Genomic DNA, 17,448 nt, shown 5'->3' on the forward strand with positions numbered 1-17,448 from the left:
CTATGTTCTATTATGGCTAATGATTTGCTTAGATGGTGTACCTGGAATATGAAGGGAAGTCACTCACCAATTAAGAGGAAGAAGGTACTCTTGAATCTTAGAAAGGAGAAGGTGGATATTGCTTTGTTACAGGAGACACATTTGGATGACAAGGAGCATCTGAAATTACAGCAGAATGGTTTTGACCAAGTTTATTTTTCATCATTTAATACCAGAAGTAGGGGAGTGGCTATATTGGTTAGGAAAAATCTCTCATTTAAATTGTTAGAATGTGTTAAAGACACATACGGGAGGTTTGTAATTCTTAAAGCCTTGATAAATGGGGAAGAATGTGGGCGGCACGGTGGCACAGTGGTTAGCACTGCTGCCTCGCAGCGCCGGAGACCCGGGTTCAATTCCCGCCTCAAGCGACTGACTGTGTGGAGTTTGCACGTTCTCCCCGTGTCTGCGTGGGTTTCCTCCGGGTGCTCCGGTTTCCTCCCACAGTCCAAAGATGTGCAGGTCAGGTGAATTGGCCATGCTAAATTGCCCGTAGTGTTAGGTAAGGGTTGGATGTAGATGTAGGGGTATGGGTGGGTTACGCTTTGGCGGGGCGGTGTGGACTTGTTGGGCCGAAGGGCCTGTTTCCACACTGTAAGTAATCTAATCTAATCTAATCTAATCTAATCTAAAAAGTAATCTAATCTAATCTAATCTAATATGGTATTTTAAATCTTTATTGTCCCCTAGCTCATCCTCTTAAATTCTTGGTAGATGCTTTTTCTAAACTGATAAGTCTCAAGTCTCGGCACATCATTATAGGGGGAGATTTTAACTGTCTCATGGACCCCACAGTAGATAGGTTGCCTAAAGGTCCCTCGATACCCTCTGCACAAACTAAACAGTTATTGAGGTTGTGTGGGGAATTAGGGTTGGCGGACATCTGGCGGTGTCTCCACCCTACAGGTAGGAATTTCACGTTTTTCTCCAATCCGCATAGATGTCACACAAGGATTGATTTTTCTCTGACCCCTGCGGTAACCCTGGATCTGGTGGCATCCTGTATGATTGATAATATTGCCATCTCTGATCGTGCTCCAGTGTACCTCATGGTTAAGATTAAGGATGTTATAGTGGATTCAAGGTACTGACGAATGGAGCCCTTTATTCTCATGGACAGTAAGTTTGTGGAGTATGTCTCTCGGGAATTTCGGGCATTCCTAGACATCAACATAGGCTTGGTTGATAGCTCATCTGTTCTCTGGGAAACTGCCAAAGCTTATGCTGGGGGTTAGTTATTTCATATTTCACCAGTAGGAAGCGGCAGAAAGGTGAGCAGCAACGTCTCCTTGAAGCACAGTTGAAGGCAGCCGAGAAGGCCTATTTTGACAGACCCTCGTTGGTCAAATTATAGAGGATTACGGCACTGCAGTCTGCACTAAATTCTGTGCTCACGCAGACAGCAAAGAAGGAGCTGGCTTTTGCAAAGCAAAGGTTATACGAGCATGATGACAAGCCAGGCAAATACTGAGCACACCTTGCCAGAAAGAGAAGTGCCCCACAAACCATAATGGCGATTAGGGAAGGGTTTGGGAACCTAACATGTGATTCTAAAAAGAGTAATGTGGTGTTCCAGAGATTCTACTCTAAGTTATATCAGTCTGAGAATTGTGAGGAGGCGCAGGCCAAAATAGAATCCTTTTTTAGAGATCTAAAGCTCCCAGGTGTGACTCCCAAATAACAGTCCTTTCTCAATGCCCCATTATCAGAGCAGGAAGTGTAGGAAGCTGTGAGGCAGCTTCAGAGTGGAAAGGCGCCCAGTTCTGACGGACTTCCCAGTGAATTCTATAAGGAATTTATAAGTATACTGTCAGGCCCGATGCTGAATATGTTTAATGATTCATACAGTCATGATTGTCTCCCACCATCTCTGAGAGAGGCCAATATTTCACTTATCCTTAAAAAAAGGGAAGGATCCAGAAGACTGTGCTTCACACAGGCCCATCTCGCTCTTAAATGTAGACTTTAAGATCCTCCCTAAGGCTCTCACATTAAGGCTGGAGACTGTGTTACCCTCTATTATTAAAAAGGATCAGACAGGCTTCATAAAGGGTTGCAGATCCTCCAATAACGTAAGGAGGCTGCTTAACATAATTTATGCATGCCAACAGCAGTCAATACAGGGATTGGTGATTTCTTTAGATGCAGAGAAGGCATTTGACTGAGTTGAGTGGCCGTACCTTTTCTATTCTCTAGACCGGTTTGGTCTAGGCGAAGTTTTCATAAGATGGGTAACGGTTCTCTACAGTGTAGCTCTCGCGGCGGTCATTACTAACTGGGTACGATCAAGTAATTTTAATGTTTCTAGGGGCAGCGGCAGGGCTGTCCCCTTTCACCATTACTTTTTACGTTGGTGATTGAACCGTTGGCAGAGGCCATTCGTGGGGATCTTAATATATCAGCTCCAGAAGTGGGGTCAAAATTACATAAGATCTCACTGTATGCAGACGATGTTCTAATTTTCTTGACAAATCCAGTGCCTTGCCTGATACAATGCATTCACGCATTTGGCACTTTTTCAGGGTATAAGATTAATTTTGCTAAATCAGAGGCTATGCCTATGGGTGGTCTTACGAAAGAGTTGGCTCTTGAGAGTGACTATAGATTCCCATTTAGGTAATCACAGGGGGTTTTGTGTATTTGGGCATATTCATTACTCCAGTTCTGGATTGGCTGTTCAAAGCCAAGTTTACTCAATTATTTGAAAAAAATCAAACAAGATCTCCAAAGATGGGAGGCACTTCCAGGCTCATGGTTGGGTCGGATAGCGCTTATTAAGATTGATATTCTCCCTCGTTTGCTATACCCTATATGGATGCTCCCCCTGATTTTCAATAAACAAACACTCAGGAGACTGAACAGTTGGTTCAGTTCCTTTATCTGGCACTGTAAATTAGCCAAACTGCAGTTGCTTCACAGATTGGGGGGAGTAGACCTTCCGGACATTAAAAATTACCAATTAAGCTCGCTTTTGACCTGCGTAAGTGATTGGGTTTGTGGGGACCCTCTTTCAATATGGCTAGATATCGAAGCCTCCCAGGCAAGGTGCCCCCTTACCACTTTGCTGTTTTTGGACAAGGTGAGGAAAGTTAGGGAATATTGCCATAACCCAATAGTCATCAATACTGTTAAAGCATGGAGGGCAATTCGGCAGAGGGAAGGTAATTTGGTAAAACATCTTTGTTTACACCTTTAGTGGTTATGCCGGATTTTCAACTGGGTATGATAGATTCAGGATTTAAACGTTGGGCAGCTAGAGGTATATCTTGCATGGGTGATTTACTTAAATTTAGATTACTTACAGTGTGGAAACACGCCCTTTGGCCCATCAAGTCCACACCAACCCGCTGAAGCGCACCCACCCAGACCCATTCCCCTACATTTACCCCTGCACCTAACACTACGGGCAATTTAGCATGGCCAATTCACCTAACTTGCACATTTTTGGACTGTGGGAAACCCACGCAGACATGGAGAGGATGTGCAAATTCCACACAGTCGCCTGACGCGGGAATTGAACCCAGGTCTCTGGCGCTGTGAGGCAGCAGTGCTAACCACTGTGCCATCTTGCCGCCCACAAATTATTTGATGGAGATATAATGATGTCTTTCGATCAGTTAGTATGGAAGTACAAGTTACCTAATAGAGACCTCTTTTGTTTTTTTCAAGTTGGGGATTTTATTCAAAAAAAGGCCACACTTTTGACTGATCCCTACAAATCTGACATAGAAAGAGGGATACTAAGGGCTAAGAGTACACTCTCTGTCAGTACTTTATATTGCCAATTGGTAGATGCCACCCCAGATGAGTCTAATTGACTCTGCAAGATGTGGGAAAGAGAGCTGGGTGTTGAAGTTTCTTCAGAGGCATGGGAGGATATTTGCAAGAATGCAAGGAAGATATAAATTTGCAATAGGACCCATGCTTTACAGTTGAAGATTCTCCACAGGGTCTACTTAGCCCCAGACCGTTTGTCAAAATTTAAACCAGGGGTATCTTCAGCATGTCCTAAGTGCAAGGTCTGTATGGGCACTCTTACCCATTGTCTTTGGTCTTGTGACAGGCTTCAAACATATTGGAGTGCTATGGGGGGTGCAATAGAGAGGATTATAGGTGTAGGGGTGGAGAAGGACCCTATTTCTCTCCTTTTGGGCCTACCCATTGTATTTCCTGCATACGTGCATAAGAAAAAGCTTTTCAATATTTTTACGTTCTGTGCAAGGAAGAATATCTTGCTAGTTTGGATATCCGAAAACCCCCCAGGCCTGTCGGATTAGCAGAAGATTGTTATGGAGCATATTCCTCTGGATTTTCTCACAAATATGGTACAACACAAAACTGAGTATTTTTACAAGACATGGCAACCCTTTTTGAAATACCTGGACACAGATTTATCTGCCACACTAATAAGGGCTTTTATATAGCTGTAACAATTGTGTTTCATGAGTCCAATATCCAGGGAGGAGGAACTGTGAATGTATGACTGTTTTGTTTGGCTGGGCTGAGTTATTACTATTTATTTGTTTGTTGTTAGGTATTTATTTATTTAGTTAAATAGCTAGTTTCGTTTTTTTTTTAGTTTTATATTTTTCTATATATGTTTATAACATTCGTACAGGAGGGTGGGTTGGGGAATTGTTTTTTATTATTTGGGTTTAGTTTTGTACTGACTTGAATTGCATTGTTTTGTATTTGTAATATTTAAAAATGTATTTTTTCTTAATAAAAATATATAAAAATAAATAAGTTGGAATGAAATTTTGCAAACAGTTAGTAATTTTATACCTCTACTAGTAATTTACTGTTGTGAAAGCCAAATGTTACCACCCATGCGATTATTTACATATATTAAAAATGTCAGAGCTTCTTGTCACATTAATAGCTTTTTAGGCATTGCTAAGTACCCAGGATTAAAATAGAGAAGTGCATTGTGGTAATCTGGAATGTCCCATTTAAAAGGACAGTGGAAGCAAATTTGGTAACAACTTTCAAAGACCATCAAATAAATGAAAAGTAGGAATATAGGTCTGACTGGTTCATGCTTTCAAAGAAGTATAATGAGATAAATTATACTTTTCTGTTCCAAATGATTTAATGTAGCATTTGTTTTCTGTGCTTTCCAGTTACAGAATGTTATTCCTTTTGTTCAACAAAGCCCAAGTGAGGCAATTTGTGAAGATTATGGAATTAATTCTACTGACATTCCTGTAAAGCTGTACAGGTCAGTTATGATTAATAGTTAATAAATGGAGTTATATTATAGATTTAATTGTGACAACACCGGGAGAAAGTGAGGACTACAGATGCTGGAGATCAGAGTCGAGAGTGTAGTGCTGGAAAAGCACAGCAGATCAGGCAGCATCCAAGTATCAGGAGAATCGACGTTTCAGGGATAAGCCCTTCATCAGGAATCAGGCTTGTGGGATGGGGCTCAGAGATGAATTGGAGGGGTTGGGGTTGGGAAAGGTAGCTGGGAAAGCAATAGGTGGATGAAAGTGAGGGAGAGGGTGATAGGTCAGAAAGGGGAGTGATGGACAGATCTGGAGGGTGGTGCCGAGTTGGAGACTTGGCACTGGAATAATGTGGGGGGAGGGGCAATGAGGAAGTTGTTGAAATCCACATTTATCCCATGTTGTTGCAGGGTCCCAAGGAGGAATATGAGGCATTCCTCCTCCAGGCATCGGTTAGTAATTGTTTGGCGGTGGAGGAGGCCCAGGACCTGCATGTCCATGACGGAGTGGGAGGGGGAATTGAAGTGTTCAGCCATGGGGCGGTGGGGTTGGTGGGGTGTCCCAGAGATGTTCTTTGAAAGGATCCGCAAGAAGGCATCCTGTCTCCCCAATGTAGAGGAGACCACACTGGGTGCAATGGATGCAGCAGATGACATTGATAGAGGTACGGGTAAATGGATGTAGGTTTGCTCGCTGAGCTGGAAAGTTCGTTTTCAGACATTTTGTCACCATACTAGGTAACAACTTCAATAAGGCTCTGAAAGCAGCACTGGTGATGTAGCCCGCCTTCTAATTATATGTTTGAATTTCCTGGGGTTGGTGCTTTCATTTCTTGTGGTGACATTATTTTCTATGGTGATGTCATTTCCTGTTCTTTTTCTGAGGGTGTGGTAAATGGGATCCAAGTCAATGTGTTTGTTGCTAGAGGTCCGGTTGGAATGCCATGCTTCTAGGGATTCTCGTGCGTGTCTCTGTTTGGCACGTCCAAGGATGGATGTGTTGTCCCAGTCAAAGTGGTGTCCTTCCTCATCCGTATGTAAGGATACTAGTGAGAGTGGGTCATGTTGTTTTGTGGCTAGTAGATGTTTATATATCCTGGTGGCTAGTTATATGCTTGTTTGTCCAATGTAGTGTTTGTTACAGTTCTTGCAAGGTATTTTGTAAATGACATTAATTTTGCTTGTTGTCTGTATAGGATTTTTCAAGTTAATTAGCTGCTGTTATAGTGTGTTGGCGGGTTTATGGGCTACCATGATGCCAAGGGGTCTGAGTAGTCTGGCAGTCATTTCCGAGATGTCTTTGATGTAGGGGAGAGTAGCTAGGGTTTCTGGACATGTTTTGCTTGTTTGGGTTTGTTGCTCAGAAATCAACGGACTGTGTTCATTGGGTACCCGTTCTTTTTGAATTCACTGCATAGGTGATTTTTCTCTGCTCTGCATAGTTCCTTTGTGCAGCAGTATGTGGTGGTTCATTGAAATAATGTTCTAATGCAGCTTTTTTTGTGGATGTTGGGGTGATTGCTTCTGTAGTTCAATATTTAGTCTATATGTATTGTTTTCCTGTAGACACTGGTTTGAAGTTCTCCATTGGCTGTTCGCTCGACTGTGACAGCTGGGAATGGCAGTTTGTTGTTGTTTTCTCCTCTTTAGTGAATCTTATGCCAGTAAGGGCATTATTGATGATCTTGAAGGTTTCCTCTAATTTGTTTTGTTTAGTGATGACAAAGGTGTCATCCATGTAGCGGACACTAAGTTTGAGTTGGATGGTTGGCAGACCTGTTTATCCAAGTCTCTGCATTACTGCCTCTGCTAAGAACCCGGATATTGGAGATCTCATGGGTGTTGCTTTATCTGTAGGTTTTGCTGTTGAAGGTGAAATGGGTAGTAAGGCATAGGTCCACTAGCTTGACGATACTGTCCTTGCTGATGAATTTGGTGGTGTTTGGTGTATGTGTCTTTGGTTCTTCTAATAATGTAGTCAGTGTTTCCTTGGCCAGGTTGATGTTGATGGATGTGAACAGGACTTGTAACCATTATTTCATCCTCTTCTATCTTGGTGTTTTTGATGGTCTTCAGGAATTCTTGGGTGGAGTGGATGGAGTGCCGTGAGTCTTCTACTAAGTGTTTTAGTCTTTAGTGTAGCTCCTTGGGCAATCTGAAAGTTGGTGTTCCAGGTAGCGAGACTATGGGTCTGGGGGGGAGGGACTCCTGGTTTGTGAATTTTGGATACAGGAAATGGCATCACCATAAATGATGTCACCACAGGAAATGATGTCACCAAGCCTAGGAAACTCAAACATACAAATAGAAAGCGGGCTACACCACCAGTGCTTCATTTGGAGGCTTACTGAATAAGTTACTTAGTATGGTGATGAAATATCTGAAAATGAACCTTCCAGCTCAGTGAGCAAACCTACATCCAGAACCTCAACTTGAGCTACAAATCTTCTCAAAACTCAGTACAGGTAAATTTCTGATAGATGTAGAAGGATCCCTTGGGGCCTTCGACAGAGGTGAGGGGAGTGGTGTGGATGCAGGTTTTGCACAGCACATCTCTGTTCTTATGCTCAACCCTCTTGCAATGAAGGCCAACATACCATTTGCCACTTTCATCACCAGCTGCTCCTATATGCATACTTTCAGTGACTAATGTTCAAAGATGCTCAGATCTCAGTGCACTTTCCTTTTCCCCATCTTTCCACTAATAATCCGCCTTCCTATTTTTGCTACTAAAATGGATAACGTCACATTTATCCACCTTATATTTAATATGCCATGCATTTACTCACTCAACTTATCTAAATCACACTAAAGCATCTGCATCCACCTCACAGTTCAATCTCTCACCCAGCTTTATATTTCTTCAAACTTGGAGATATTATATTTGACTCCCTCATTGAAATTGCTAATATAATTTGTGAATAGCTGGGGCTCCAAAAATGATACCTGTAGTACCTCACTTGTTTACTGACTGCAACTCAGAAAATTACCAGTTTATTTCTACTCTTTGTTTCCTATCTGCCAGCAAATGCACTATGTTAGTTCACTGCCTCAATGTGCTTTAATTTTAGATGCTAATCTCTTATGTAAGATCTTTATTGAATGTGTTTAGAAATCCAAGTAGACCACATCACTGGTTCCTCCAATCATTCTCTCCTTGTTACATTCTCAAAAAATGCCAGTATGTTTGTCATATTACTGGATGTTTTAATGTCTAACTATCTATTGATTTCTATGTTGAACATAATCAATAACTGAGCGAACATAGCCCCTGGGGTCCAGAATTCTAAAGATACACCATTTCGAACAAATAAATCCCTTCTTTCACTTCCACATAACCGATCGCTTATTCTGAGACTGTGTCTCCTGGTTCTGGACTCCTCCAACCAGAAGTAGTATCCTCCCTGCATCTATTTAGTTGGGCCATGTAAGATTTTTGATTATTTCAATTAGACCATCTTTCATTCATCAAACTCTAAAGAATACAAATTCAATCTCCACAATCTGTTCTTAAGAAGAATCCCACAATCCCAGGCATCTGACTGGTGAACATTCATTGCATCCCTGTGTGGCTAGAATATCCTTTCCTGGGTAAGGATAACAATACAAGCAACAACTGCCCAGAGGGAGTACTGTAAAGGGACACAGCTATTCTACTGACCTGACATTCATACTAACGAATAATATTTTATGTACAATAACAGTAACTTTCCTTTCTGCGGTACACTGAAGAATCACAGGGTTCGTGTCTCGTAGTGATCATGGTGTTGGGAGGAGTTCAACTGATCGACAGTTTTTCTTTATCAATCAGCGACCATGTGACCCATTGAAGGTAAAGAGCAATAGCAGTGCAAACTGTGAAAAATTAAATTATAGCAACTACTGACAGCTCTGTTGGCATGCATACTATCCCAATTGATTTAGGTTTCATTGACTAGCTCTGGAATACATGCACTAAACAACCCCACCACCCTGTGGCAGAACACTTCACTCCCCCTCCCACTCCACTAAGAATATGCAAGTCCTGGCCTCCTCCACCACCAAACTCTAGCCATCTGATGCCTGGAGGAAGAAAGCCTCATCTTCCACTTTGGGACCCTCCAACCACATGGGATCAATGTTGATTTCACCAGTTTCCTCATCTCCCCTGCTCCACCTTAACCGAGATCCAACCTCCTAACTTGGCACTGGCCTGTTGAACTGTCCTGCCTGTCCACTTCCCTTCCCACCTATCTGCTCCCCCCTCCTCTCCGACCTTTCACCATCACCCCACACCTTCATCTACCCAGCGAGTTTTCAACTACCTTCCCCTCAGCCCCACATCCTTCCCATTTATCTCAGCGCCCTTGGGCAACCCCCTCCCTTTCCATTCCTGATGAAGAGCTCTTCAGATGCTGCCTGACCAGCTGTGCTTTCTCAACACCGCACGTTTTGATTCCAATGGCTTTAGGTGGCCTGACAACCTAGTTTTGTGATTGTGGAGTTATAATTAACATATATTTTTCATAACATAGTGATCCATCAATGCATTCAGTCCCCGATTATAGTTTGTACTTTTGATTCTTTCTTAGGTTCTGATCTCACTTGTGACAGTGGTTCTTTGTGGTTGGTCTGTGATCATGTTGATATTTTCTAGCGCTCAATTTGTGACTTTTCTGGGACTTTTGAAAGCCGATAACCCTTTTTGTAGGGAGTAAATGGACAAACTCATGGTTGTCATTCCACCCATTATCATGTTTCTCTTGGCAAAGTGCATACTGACTTGCTGTGTAACATCATCTAAAAATGATTATTGGTCTTGAGGCATCCTAAAATATGAAATAATTGACAAATTGGAAAGAATGGAGAAGTAAAATAAGATCTCACTAAAGGTAGATAAAGTGGTTAAGAAGCATTTGGTTACTTACCTTTATTGGCTGAGACATAGAGTTTGAGCAGGCAGATTAGGCTGGAACTGTATAGAACATTGCTTTGCCACAGCTAGAGTATTATGTATAATTCTGGAATCCACATTATAGGAGGAATGTGATTGCATGGGAGAGGGTGCCGAGGAGATTTACCAGAATGTTGCCTGGCTGGACAGTCTTAGTTATGAAGAGAAATTGGATAGACTGGGGTATTTTCCTTCAAGCAAAATGAGAGGGACGTAATTAAGATGTACAAAATTATGAAGGAAACCGACATGGTAGTCAGGAAGAATCTTTATCTCTTGGGTGAAGGGATCAGTGACCGGGGGCATAGATTTAAGGTAAGCGGCAGGAAGTTTAAATGGAGTGTGAGGAAAAATATTTTCACTCAGAAGATGGTGGGAATCTATAACCTGCTATCTGTAAGGGTGTTGGGACAGAAATCCATTTAAGAAGTATTTAGATGTGCACTTGCAATGCCTAGACATACTAGGCTGTAGGCAAAGTGTTGGAAAATAGGATTAAAATAGTTAATTGGTTGTATTTCACTAGCACAGACTCAATGAGCCAAAGGGCCTTTTCCATGCTGTCGACATGTATGATTCTATGACTTGGTAGATATATTTATTTAACATTGTGTTTGTTTCTTTGATGACTAAAATGATTTAACGTTATCTTTAGGTTTCCAAACTTGTAAATGAAGTCTATCACATGTACAACAAGCATCAGTATCCATTTGTTGCCCTTAATATCTGTGTTAATTCTGGTAAGTTAGAGTCAGATATATGTTTCAGCTATTGTATTTGTGAATAACTAAACTGGAAAACATTATGAGCTAATGCACTAAATAGTTTATTTAAAATGAAAAAGAGGAAATTGTGCATTGATTATAGTAATGGACTTCTATTCTGATGATTTATGCAGCCAAGATGTGATGTACCTTCCTAACAATTGCAGCTATTTTCATTTACTAGATGTGCTTTGCCATTTTTAGAGTCTGTTGACCTTAATGTTACACCAGACAAAAGACAAATTCTTCTTCAGGAGGAAAAGCTGCTTCTTGCAATCCTGAAGACATCCCTTATTCAGATGTATGATTCTAATGTTAACAAGCTCGATGTTAATGAGAAGTTTCCACAGAAGCCAGGTAAAGAACATCACAATGTCCATCCTTCTCAATAAAACAGTATTGATCTGTGCGAAACCTGAACCTAAAATATTCTATAATTGCTGTCTTTTAGTTCCAGTGTGCAGAATATTATGGATCAAAAAACTTATAGTAGGAACAAATCTTCTATTAAAGTCTATTTAAATGAAATACCTACAGTATAGATATTTAATGATGTTTGATTGTGTATACTGTAGATTAATATAGGTAAGAGTTGCATTACATTGTAAATTAAGATGTGGCTAAATGTGAACTGTACTTCAAGCAGATCGTTCTGATATAAATTATAAAAAACCCCTATGAAAACCCCTATCGGAGTAGCAAAAAGTCACTTGAAATGTTTATATTGAAATCGTCTGTTGCAGTTCTCTTTGTACATTTGTGTTGTTATTGCATGCCTCTAATTGCCTACAAGAAGATTTTGGTGAACCACCTTCTTGAACTATGGTACTTCCTGTGATGATAATACTGCCACAGTGCTTTTAGAGGGAGACTCCCAGAATTTGGATCTAGCGACAATGAAGAGAATGCCTACATTATTTCCTTATGATTAACAGCTCAAAGTTGTGTGACTTAGGAGTGGTGTAGGAAGTTGATAAGTATTTATTCAATAAAATCAAAAGCCATCATTTTTAGGCTTATGAGATCTAAAATGAATGGTTTAAAGTTTTTTTTTTGGTTGTGTAATGAGTACTTTGAGAATTAGAAATGGAATGATGCAATATTTGAAAGTATACATTCCACTTGGTGAAGGTGCTGTCATTTTGAGTGTTTCAAATTGCACCTAATTGGAGTTGAATTATTTCAAAGACAATGCTGCACACACAAATTATGGCTATATTCACAAATATCTGTGAAAGCAAAACATTAATTCAGACTTGTAAATAATTCTGCAGCACTTCAATTGCTAAACAAGATTTAGTCTGGCTTCTCATCAAACAAAAATCTTAACGTAAAATTTCTTTCAGTTGTAGCACTGTGCCTTTGGCACTAAATTCAGAACCCAAAAGTCATGAGTTCATATCCCATAATGGCAAGTTGTGAAATAGAATTCTGTCAATCTGAATATTTGTGAGCTGACACTAGAAAAATCATCACAAAAAGTTGCCAGAACATTAATGAACTACATTTTGAAAACAAAATCAATGTCCTTCAGGGAAGTAAAGCTGCAGTCACCCACCCCACCCTAACCCATCCCACTTACTTTGGTTCAAGAATGACTGCAGTTCCAGCTTGTCCTAATAACGCAGGAAAGCATTTTTAAAACTTCTATAATAGTGCATATCGTGCAATATTGTAATAAATCATTTTTAAATTTTAAATATTAAGTTGTGTTCCCTGTTTTAGGAATCTCTGAAAAAGTTCCTACGGCTGTCAGTCCGAAGTCATCTGTTCCACTTAAGCAGCAATCACCCGCGCAATCGTATTCAGATAAAGAGAAATATGTAGGCGTTGCCAGGTTGCGTGAAGCATACTCCCTACACAGGTCATCATTATGTGTGCCCAAGTCTAATAAACAACAGGACTTTCCAGTGCAAAGAAAACTGCACAATTTTTTTACCAGTTGTAAACTGAGTAGTCCTCAGCCTGATTGTAGGACTGACCACATGCCAGTATCTGGAAATCCCAAACAAATGGAGCAGAACTCCATGGACTCTGAAAGTGGTACAAATTCTGCAAAAGGTTGCACTATACAACCATCAGAATGTGATTACAACACACTAGAGACTAACGCTATGTCGAAATCCACTGGTGGCTCTGATAATGCTGTTAGCTTGTCGAACATGCTCCAAAAGTTTTCAGAAGCTGGGAAAGGAGAGGAAGAACTGAAAACTGAAATGATTGGCTGTGAAGTTTTGGTGCCTAACATTAGTGAGCTAACAGAGAAATCAGATTCAGCGGAAAATTGCAGCCGACTATTGGCAGATTCTTGTTCACATGGTTATGTCATCCAGGGTGAAAAACGCATGAAGGTAGGCAGCTCGTGTTTGGATGATAGCTTGCCTTCAGGACCTGGATTACTTCAGACTTCAGAGATTGATATACCAGTAGAAATGAATAAAAAGATTGCGATACTCCCTTTCTCTATGGCCCTTCTTGCTTTAAGGATGAAGTTAGTCCATGAACAGCAAGCACTTCAAAAAGAGGCCCAGAGGCGCAGGCGATTTCGAGCCCAAATTAGACCTGGAGACAATCAAGCAGCAGAGGCTGAACTCAGAAAAGAGATAAGGTAATTAAATTGTCATTTTTTAAAATTCATTCACCGAATCTGTTGCTTAATGTCAAGGCCAGTTTTTGTTTTTAAGTCACGGTAAAGTCCAGTTATTGTTTTTTTAACGGCTAAAATTTAAAGTTTTTTTTAAGCGCCTAGCGGACCCGGAAGCTGGTGTCGCGCTAGCTTACCTGGGAAGGTTTTTTTCTTATAAAAGCGCGCAGGCGAGGAACCCAAGGCACTACAGGGGTAGAGCCTCCCACCCGCCCTCCTCCTCTAACCTAATAATAAGACCCGTTGTGACAAGCAGGTAAGTGCTGCATTTTGCTTGTTTGTTTCTTTAGATCTAGTTTTTAAAGTTTCTCTTTTAGAGGGATGGCAGCGAAGGCAGTGCAATGTTCCTCTTGCAACATGTATGAGGTGAGGGAAGCAATTAGCGTCCCTCCTGATTACACTTGCAAGAAGTGCACCCATCTCCAGCTCCTCCAAGACCGTGTTAGGGAACTGGAGCTGGAGTTGGATGAACTGCGGATCATTCGGGAGGCAGAGGTGGTCGTAGATCAGAGCTTTAGGGAAGTAGTTACTCCGAAAGTTATAGAGAGATGGGTGACAGTGAGGGGGAGTGGGAGGAAGCAGCCAGTGCAGGGACCCCCTGCGGTCATTCCCCTCAAGAACAAGTATACCGTTATGGATACTTGTGGGGGGGATGACTTACCAGGGGTAAGCAACGAGGTTCAGGCCTCTGGCACGGAGCCTGTCCCCGTTGCTCAGAAGGGAAGGGTGGAGAAGGTAGGGCGATAGTTATTGGGGACTCAGTAGTGAGGGGCACAGATAGGCGGTTTTGCGGGGGCGACAGAGACTCACATTTGGTATGTTGCCTCCCAGGTGCAAGGGTACGTGATGTCTCTGATCGTGTTTTCCGGGTCCTCAAGGGGGAGGGGGAGCAGCCCCAGATCGTGGTCCACGTTGGCACCAACGACATAGGTAGGAAGAGGGGTGAGGATGTTAGACAGGCTTTCAGGGAGCTAGGTTGGAAGCTCAGAGCTAGAACGAACAGAGTCGTTGTCTCTGGTTTGTTACCCGTACCACATGATAGAGAGTTGAGGAATAGGGAGAGAGGAGAGTTAAATGCGTGGCTACAGGGATGGTGCAGGAGGGAGGGATTCCGGTTTCTGGACAACTGGGGTTCTTTCTGGGGAAGGTGGGACCTCTATAAACAGGATGGTCTACACCTGAACCTGAGGGGCACCAGTATCCTTGGGGGGAGGTTTGCTAGTGCTCTTTGGGAGGGTTTAAACTAACTCTGCAGGGGCATGGGAACCTGGACTGTGGCTTTAGGGTACAGGACCTTGAGTGTAGGGAGGTTAGGAACATGGCATCAATCTTGAAGGAGGGTGCCTGTAAACAGGAAGGTGGCTTGAAGTGTGTATACTTCAATGTGGGCGGCACGGTGGCACAGTGGTTAGCACTGCTGCCTCACAGCGCCTGAGACCCGGGTTCAATTCCCGCCTCAGGCGACTGACTGTGTGGAGTTTGCACGTTCTCCCCGTGTCTGCGTGGGTTTCCTCCGGGTGCTCCGGTTTCCTCCCACAGTCCAAAGATGTGCAGGCCAGGTGAATTGGCCATGCTAAATTGCCCATAGTGTTAGGTAAGGGGTAAATGTAGATGTAGGGGTATGGGTGGGTTACGCTTCGGCGGGGCGGTGTGGACTTGTTGGGCCGAAGGGCCTGTTTCCACACTGTAAGTAATCTAATCTAATCTAATCTAATCTAATCTAATGCCAGAAGTATAAGAAATAAGGTAGGTGAGCTTGCAGCATGGGTTGGTACCTGGGACTTCGATGTTGTGGCCATTACAGAGACGTGGGTGGAACAGGGACAGGAATGGCTGTTGCAGGTTCCAGGGTTTAAATGTTTTAGTAGGGTCAGAGATGGGGGTAAAAGAGGGGGAGGTGTGGCATTGCTTGTCAAGGATAGTATTACAGCAGTAGAAAGGGTGATGGAGGAAGACTTGCCATCTGAGGTAGTGTGGGCGGAGGTTAGAAATAGGAAAGGTGAGGTCACCCTGTTAGGAGTTTTCTACAGGCCTCCTAATAGTCTGAGAGAAGTAGAGGAAAGTATTGCGAGGATGATTCAGGAGAAGAGTGAAAGTAGCAGGGTGGTTGTTATGGGGGACTTTAACTTCCCAGATATTGACTGGGAAAGCTATAGCTCGAGTTCGTTAGATGGGTCGGTGTTTGTCCAATGTGTGCAGGAGGGTTTCCTGACACAACATGTAGACAGGCCAACAAGAGGTGAGGCTATACTGGATTTGGTTCTAGGTAATGAACTAGGCCAGGTGTTAGACTTGGAGGTAGGTGAGCACTTCGGGGGCAGTGACCACAACTCGGTGACTTTTACTCTAGTGATGGAGAGGGATAAGTGTGCACTGCAGGGCAACAGTTATAGCTGGGGACAGGGAAATTATGATGCGGTGAGGCATGACTTAGGATGGGTGGATTGGAAAAATAGGCTTCAAGGGAAGAACACAAATGATATGTGGAGATTATTCAACGAACAGCTAATGGGTGTCCTTGATAAGTATGTACCAGTCAGACAGGGAGTAAAGGGTCTTGTGAGGGAGCCGTGGTTTAATAAGGAATTGGAATCCCTTGTGAAAGGGAAGAGGGCGGCCTATGTAAAGATGAGGCGTGAAGGTTCAGTTGGGGCGATTGAGAGTTATAAGAGAGTTATAAGAAGGATCTAAAGAGAGAGCTAAGAGCAGCGAGAAGGGGACATGAAAAGTCCTTAGTTGGTAGGATTAGGGAAAACCCAAAGGCTTTCTATAGGTATGTCAGGAATAAAAGGATGACTAGGGTAGGTATCGGTCCAGTCAAGGATAGTAGTGGGAAGTTGTGTGTGGAGGCGGAGGAGATCGGTGAGACACTAAATCAATACTTTTCGTCAGTATTCACTCAGGAACAGGACACTGTTGCTGATGTGAATATTGAGTCACAAGTGATTAGAATGGATGGCCTTGAGGTATGTAGGGAAGAGGTCTGGGGAATACTGGAAAGGATGAAAATAGATAAGTCCCCTGGGCCTGATGGCATTTATCCTAGGATCCTCTGGGAAGCTAGGGAGGAGATAGTGGAGCCATTGGCCTTGATTTTTATGTCGTCGTTGTCTACGGGAATAGTGCCAGAAGACTGGAGGATAGCGAATGTGGTCCCCTTGTTCAAGAAGGGGAGCAGGGATAGCCCTAGTAACTATAGGCCAGTGAGTCTCACTTCTGTTGTGGGCAAAGTCTTAGAGAGAATTGTAAGGGATAGGATTTATGAACATCTGGATAGGAATAATGTGCTCAAGGATAGTCAGCATGGTTTTGTGAAGGGCAGGTCGTGCCTCACAAACCTTATTGAATTCTTTGAGAAGGTGACCAAGGAAGTGGACGAGGGTAAAGCAGTAGATGTGGTGTATATGGATTTTAGCAAGGCGTTCGATAAGGTACCCCATGGCAGGCTAATGCAAAAACTACGGAGGTATGGCATTGAGGGTGCATTAGAGGTTTGGATTAGGAATTGGCTGGCTGGAAGGAGACAGAGGATAGTAGTTGATGGTATAGGTTCATCTTGGAGAGCAGTTACTAGCGGTGTTCCACAAGGATCTGTTTTGGGACCATTGCTTTTTGTCATTTTTATAAATGACCTGGAGGAGGGGCTTGAAGGCTGGGTGAGCAAGTTTGCGGATGACATGAAAGTCGGTGGAGTGGTGGACAGCGAAGAAGGATGTGGCAGGTTACAGCGGGATATAGATAAGTTGCAGAGCTGGGCAGTAAGGTGGCAAATGGAATTCAATGTAGCTAAGTGTGAAGTCATTCACTTTGGTAGGAGTAACAAGAAGATGGATTACTG

The 17,448-nt window shown here is 42.6% G+C and overlaps 1 protein-coding gene across 1 annotated transcript in view; it reads left to right on the forward strand.

Annotated features, from left to right (window-relative positions):
• The window catches only part of pms2 (PMS1 homolog 2, mismatch repair system component), a 43,767-nt gene that overhangs the window by 14,945 nt on the left and 11,374 nt on the right, over positions 1 to 17,448 (forward strand). Inside the window, exons 7-11 of the mRNA XM_072559810.1 lie at positions 5,163 to 5,260; positions 9,002 to 9,101; positions 10,858 to 10,942; positions 11,171 to 11,323; positions 12,692 to 13,574. Coding sequence (XP_072415911.1) covers positions 5,163 to 5,260; positions 9,002 to 9,101; positions 10,858 to 10,942; positions 11,171 to 11,323; positions 12,692 to 13,574 — 1,319 coding nt within the window. The remainder of the gene's footprint in view (positions 1 to 5,162; positions 5,261 to 9,001; positions 9,102 to 10,857; positions 10,943 to 11,170; positions 11,324 to 12,691; positions 13,575 to 17,448) is intronic.

This window comes from Chiloscyllium punctatum, chromosome 40, assembly GCF_047496795.1.
Source record: "Chiloscyllium punctatum isolate Juve2018m chromosome 40, sChiPun1.3, whole genome shotgun sequence".
NCBI classification, from domain to species: domain Eukaryota; kingdom Metazoa; phylum Chordata; class Chondrichthyes; order Orectolobiformes; family Hemiscylliidae; genus Chiloscyllium; species Chiloscyllium punctatum.